Here is a 6,577-nt window from a genome sequence, read left to right as displayed (position 1 = left end):
GAAGAGTGGGAAGAGGCTGAAGCCTTCAAAGGAGGCAGGGGAGGAGGAGGGAGGAGAGGAGGAGGGGGACCAAGGAGGCCCTGAGCCTTCAAAGGAGCCTCCTCTAGAGGCACAAGCCACTCTGCCCATCAGCTCTTTGAAAGCTTTCCTGTCTGTATGTGAAAGCTGGCCTGGGTTCATTGATAAAAACAGGTATTGTTTTAGGGCTGAATGTGTTCATGAGTCCCAGCCCTGGACCACTAGCACTTGCCTGGAGCCATAGGCCTCTGGTCTCACTTCTTTAGTGCCTCTCAAGGTGCATGCAGGTGGTCACCCCAAACCTGCTGCTTCCAGCAAATCCTTGGGGGTGCTCCCTCCTAATCTCGAAGAGCAGTTGGCACCCCTTCTGGTTCCTCCCTCCCAGATTCTAAGGCATGGGAGAGCCGCGTATGTCCTGAGATGTCCCCGACAGCTTGCCTCCCCTTAGGCGTGGTAACTGCTCTGCAGAAATGCCCCTAAAAACATGACTTTGTCTACACTGTAGGTGCAATTGGACCATTAGCACCTCTGGTATGAAGCCGAGTGCGTTCCACGTGGGGCTCGCTGTCCCTTCCCACCCTGGGACTGTCAGTTGAGATGAGAAATACCAAGGGAGGCCATTAGGAATTCTGACAAGGGAGGCTGAATAAATTACGCTCCTTTGCACACTCTAATCCGGTGTTGTGATGGCTTCTGGGACATGGCTAATTTATTTGGAATTTCATTCTGGGCTGACAGCGGCCTGCAGGCTGTTTGATCACCAGGCAGAGTTACACACTGGCTTTCACTGGCTGCAAGACGGCCTCCTCAGGCTCTGCCTGCAGCGGCCTTTTCAGAGGGCTGCCCCTCCTTAGGACACAAGCCCCTCACTGACCCAGCCCTCCACCTCCCCACTCGTCCCGACAGCAGCGGCGGTGTTAATCTGCCTTTGTGGTGCAGGAAGAAAGATTTATTTTTGCCTGTCTGGGGGTCTCAAGCATTGAGGGGCAATCTGCTTTGAAAAGCACGTTCTGTTGATTTCAGGGACTGTTTTTTTTCCTTTCTTTTTACTTTTCTTCTTTCTTTCTTTCTTTCTTTCTTTCTTTCTTTCTTTCTTTCTTTCTTTCTTTCTTTCTTTCTTTCTTTCTTTCCTTCCTTCCTTCCTTCCTTCCTTCCTTCCTTCCTTCCTTCCTTCCTTCCTTCTTTCTTTCTTTCTTTCTTTCTTTCTTTCTTTCTTTCTTTCTTTCTTTCTTTCTTTCTTCTTTTTTTCCAAGACAGGGTCTCATGTCTTGCCCAGGCTGCCCATTTACTTGGTAATGCAGACTGGCCTTGAACTTCTGATTCTCCTGCGTAGGTCTCCCCACTATAAGGTATTATAAGGTATGCACTGCTGCCATGCCTGCCACACATTTCTATGTGTGTATGTGTGTGGTATGTGTGTGGTATGTGTGTGTAGGTTTGCATGGGTAGGCACATGCATGTGTATACGGAAACCTAAAGTTGTGTCGAGGATCAACAAACGAGGCAGCTCTTTCACCTTGGGCTTGACTATAGGGCTTGACTGTAGGGCTGGTGGTTTGCCTTCCAAGGCAGGAATTACAGGCAGACCACCACACCCACCATGCACCACTCTTCCTGCTGGGCCTTAGCTCCTCTGCCACATCCTTTTGGGGTTTTTTTGAACTGAGTCCTGTTTGATACTATAGTTCAGGTTAGAACTTATGACCTGCTCTGCCTCCTGAATTCTTGTTTTCTAGGTATGTATGTACATATGCCAAGCACCACTGTGGCAAGAGTTTGGGGTAGGGGGGAGGGTCTCAGGGAAGAAGTAGGATGGCCATAGACTTTCCTCCAGAGTTGCCCTCAGGATTTCCACGTGCTCTGAGTGTTCCCCAGTGTCTGGGGCTCCATCTTGGCAATATTTGACAGTTTACTCCTTTATAATCCACACACATCTGCAAGGTTCTCTTTCTCTCTCTTGTTCTCTTGCCCGCTGTCTGTATGAGTGTCTGGTTTTTGCGAAAAAGGTAAAAGTAACCGTTAGGGGCTGGGAAGATGGCTCAGCCGTTAAGAGCTTTGGGTGCTCTTCCAGAGGATGGGTTCAATTCCCAGCACCCACATGGCTGCGCACGGCTGTCTGTAACTCCAGTTTCAGGGGAACCAATGCCCCCTTCTGGCCTCTGTGGGCATTGCACACACACACAGTGCACAGACACACATGCAGGCAAAACACCCGTGAGTAATGCATAAAAATAAATTCTGGTCTAATGAAATGTGAGTTTCCTTTAACCTGCCCTAGAGACCTCAATCCGTGAGAGCTTGTGATATAGAAACATGTGAGAATTCAGAGGTTGTAAGTGCCAGGATAAAAAGGAAATGTGAGCATTGGACTGGGGAGACTGTTTGGTCCGTTGTTAAAGAGCTGGCCACACAAGGAGTGAGGACCCAAGTTTCATGCCTAGAACCTGCATGAAGAAGCCAAATGTCACCAGTGATCACACAGGCTTGTGATTCCAGCCCTGGGGAGGTGGAGACAGGCATATCACCAGGCTCGCCGGCTAGCCCAGCCTACTCGTTGAGCTCCAGCTCAGGGAAAGAGGCTGTCTTAAAGATAAAAAAATAAAATAAAATAAAAAGGTAGGTGGTGTCTGAAGAACAGTACCTGAGGCTGACTTCCGGCCTTCCCACTGAGTCCTGTTTGATACTATAGTTCATGTACACCCACTCACATGAACACTCCCCCCCCAAAACAAAACAAAACAAAACAAAACAAAACAAAACAAAACAAAACAAAACAAAACAATATGAACCTATGCCCTCAGTCAGGCGTTCAAGTCCAGGGATGTGTGATGTCATGATGTCTAAGCAGGCCTTCCCCTGTGAGGTACCACCAGTTCGAGCATCGCTCTCTGTCAGGAGTCACGGTGGCTGTGTGAAAATGTGACATATGGACACAGGTCTGCTTGCTGAGGGCTCTGAGCAGACACCTGAGTGGATACTTGGGCTTATTCCTCTTGCTGTCCTTGGTAGGGACAACAAGGCCCCTCCTGTGGGGACCATGCCTCTGTTGGCAGGAGCCGGAGCCTCCTCCTCCCTGATTTTCACCCCAGTCTTCTCCATGGGCCTCACTGGTGACTGGATTTATACCTGGCCGGGCACCAGGAAACAGTGAGTAAGGACCTGCCCCTTGTCACTTCAGTGCTTGAACATTTAGGTATAGAAAGTCACTGTGGCCCCTTCAAGCCTTGAAAATAGCCAGAGTCCCCTAATCTCTCCTCTATGACAAGGGACAAGAACCCTCGAGGCTGAGCTCTGAATATTATAGCAGATGCTATTTGTGTCTCTAGGTTTTTCATGTTGCCTTGGGTTGTGTCCAGTAGCAGGTGCTTCAGGATGTGATGGTCCAAGAAGACGGTAGGAGATCCAGGAAATAAGGCAGGGGTGCAGGAAGCTATCAAAGAGGATTGACTTCGGGCGCAGTCCCATTCTTCCAGTTTGGGGATGATCTAGTGGCTAGGTACCCTTGAGTTAGCCCAGGGGACCCAGGGCTCATCCATTGTATGGTCAAGGATTGGTAAAGGTCTGTCCGGGGGACAGCTCCTGTAGCCCTGTACTGAGGCTGGGGAGGTCCTCAGGGACCAAGAAGAGCACAGACAATGCTCACCATCACTGACAGTTGTGGGTGACTCACAGAGTCCCTTTCGCCACAGTGGGGAGCACTCTGGGGTCCTCAAGGCAGAGAAGCTGTGTCTGTATCATCTCCATTGATTTCTTGTTTTTTCCTCCAGCATCACCACTGACTTCCTCTCCTAGAGCAACTCCGTGTTGTACCTGGGAGAAGGGCCACACACTTCCTTCCTTGAAGGACTCATGGACCTTGTGTTTGCCAACTCCCAGAGGCATAGGTCTGGGAATAGCAAGGGTCAGGCCTCCTTGACCCTAGAGTCTCCTGAGTCTTGATGCCATGTGATCTGGGACAATATTGACTTTACCTATCTGACGGCGTGCTTGACAAACAGAGTTTTGTTCAAGGCCACCTTGGCTCCACCAGTCTGGTGGGCCTGAGCTGGTGACCATGTTCAGGGCAGACAGCTCCGGCTTCTGAGAGTCAGCCTCACCTAGAGATGTGGCCTCTCAGGTGAGTGAAAACACGGGCCGAGGCTTTGGCTTCCTCCCTTGCCAAGAACATGGCGGTGTCCATCTGGGGACCCTCAGCCCAAATGCACTTGGGTTTCTTTAGGGAGTGAGCAAGACCTTCCAGGACATTCCAGAAGCCCTTGACTAGCAAACGTGTGGTGTGATTTCTGGGTGGGCCTGGCTCCTAATTTCTAGATCTTCACTTACTTTTGGATCGATAGAAAAATAAATCCAGAACTTGTTGCAAAAGTGTTGTCCTGAGAGTGCAGGGCTGGGTGGCCTGGTAAGACACCCCATGAACTACAGAGTAGAAGACAATTTCCGTCAGCCCCAGGGGTGCTCCAGCTGCGGGGTGAGAGGTGGCGTGTGGACGCAGGTAAACTTGTGCACCTGGCAGGCTCTGGGTCAGTGTTGTGAATACTACCCTCAAAATCTCCGCTTCCCATCCTAAGGTGTTCTGTGTGCCAATCCTTTCAGTGTGCTGTTATTTGGAACCTTCTAGAAAGGCTGTCCAGGGCGAAAGCTCGTAATGCCATGGAGGAAAGTGTTCAGGACTGGTGAGAGGCGGTCGGTGATGGGCTACAGAAGTTCTCGGTGTGGAAGGGCCTCCTTGCGTCTCTGGCGACTTGTTGGACTGGTTCCTGGTGAGACAACTTGGCTTGGAAGTTCAGGACCTGGTGGCCGGGCACCCTGGTTCCTCCCACAGTGCCCTTGGCTGCAGGTGAGGTCCTGCTTTGAGCGACACAGGGGTGGTATTAGAGGTAGGTGACAGCAAGCCAGCTGTTTCTTCTCCCAAGAAGACCTCAGCTTTGAGGGCCCAGAGTGGTCCATGCAGGGGCACAGGGTCCTCGTGTGTGTGTGTGTGTGTGTGTGCGCGTGCGCGGGTGCGCACACACACATGTGGATGGCAGACGGACATAACTGAGCAGATGCTGTTTTTCTGGAATATTCTGGGCGTGTGTTCCCAGGGCGTCTGCTCTTGGGGGGGGGGGTGCTGGGCCTATTTAAATACTCTCTCTTTGTCTTTCGGAGCAGGGGGCTCTGACCTCATTTCCCAGCAAGGAGCCCTAGGTTTAAGGAAGTAAGTATCTTCCCCACTGTCACTGAGCAAGTCCCAGGCTAATCAGCTGCCGGCCCTGTGGTGGGTGGCTTGGGGGGCTAGAGGGGTTCCTTCCCAGAAACCTCCTGTGGGGCTGGAGTAGGTCCTGCGCAGCCCACCTCCAGTGGCTGCTTTCCCCGGGGGTGGTGGTGTGAAGATTAAACCCACTCCCCCCAGGTGCCAGACCCTTTCTGGGGCGGTTTGTGTTGACCACCCCCGTACAGCCACAAGCTGGAGCTGCCGTGGAGACTCTGCTCACAGCCTGTGTGCTAATTGAGCCATGTCTGGGGTCGTCTCTGGGCTCCGGCCGACTGTTCCCCCTCTCTGTGCCTCTCTCCTCTTTTCAATCGCACAGTCTCCCTGCTGCCCTCCCTGCTGGGCCGGGCCTCCCTGCAAGCCTCGTGGCCCCCGCTCGGTGCGGGCCTGCTGCTGCTGCTGCACAGCCCGCCCAGCCTCGGACCGCGCCGGCCTCCAGAAGTGATAGCTAATTGGGGAGAGAAAGGACCCGATTGTCTGCGGCAGCCGGAAAGGCCCGGAGGAGGCGGCTGCTTCGCCCTGCAGCTGCCGCCGCCGGAGATGTTTGGGGATTACGTCAGCCTGGCGGGCAGGGGCCGCGGGGACAGCGCGGGAGGCGGGCTCCCGCAGGCCTCCCGCCGCCAGGGCCTCTGGACAATGCTGCCATTGTCGGTGCACGGAGCGCTTAGCTCCCCATGAATGGTACACGGGCCTCTTGACCAAGGAGGCCGCCTGTAGCCCCAACTGTCCCCTCACAGGCGGGGAGGCCCTGTGCGCAGTGGGAAGGGCTGGCTGTGGACTGCCGGGGTCTGTCCCTCAGAAGGGGCCACCAGCAGGCAGGCAGGACCCAGCTCAGGGAGGCTCCTGCTGCTCTGCCCTTGTGCGGTGGCCTTCCTCCTCAGCATGGCCTCCTGGCTGGGGGACGCTGCTGGCCCCGACCCACTCATGGTGCTCCTGGTTGTCATCCTGCTGGTGCGCTTTATTCTGTGGTCCTGTCTGGGGACCTATATGGACTATAGACTGGCCCGGCCTCAGCCTGGCAAACCCAAGGAAGAGTAAGCCAGGGGGACCAGTGGAGACCCAACCCAGGAGGGGACTTCATCACCCCTCTGTGGGTGGGCAGGAGGCCGTGGGCTATCTACCTGTCTTTGAGTGCCCTAGATACCTTCTTACAGGACACTGTTACTCTCCCCTGCCATGCCCCTCCACACCTGCCCAAAGAGTCCTCGAGTTTGGGTTAACCTCCCTAACCCTTCACCATCCAGGCAGGTACAAGAGCCTTATGTCCTCCCCATTCTGCCCAAACCAGAGGGCAGTAGAAGAGACAGA

General features: G+C 53.6%; 1 protein-coding gene across 1 annotated transcript; it reads left to right on the top strand.

Moving 5' to 3' along the window:
• The first annotated feature begins 6,042 nt into the window (after positions 1-6,042).
• On the top strand, positions 6,043-6,365 carry Smim38 (small integral membrane protein 38). Its single transcript, XM_055614544.1, has one exon. The coding sequence runs from the start codon at positions 6,152-6,154 to the stop codon at positions 6,305-6,307; it is 156 nt and encodes a 51-aa protein (XP_055470519.1). The 5' UTR covers positions 6,043-6,151; the 3' UTR covers positions 6,308-6,365.
• Positions 6,366-6,577: the final 212 nt, after the last annotated feature.

The sequence above is a fragment of the Psammomys obesus genome, unplaced genomic scaffold (assembly GCF_907164565.1).
Source record: "Psammomys obesus unplaced genomic scaffold, mPsaObe1.curated_primary_1811, whole genome shotgun sequence".
Classification (NCBI taxonomy): domain Eukaryota; kingdom Metazoa; phylum Chordata; class Mammalia; order Rodentia; family Muridae; genus Psammomys; species Psammomys obesus.
This window is presented reverse-complemented; position numbering and strand designations above follow the sequence as displayed.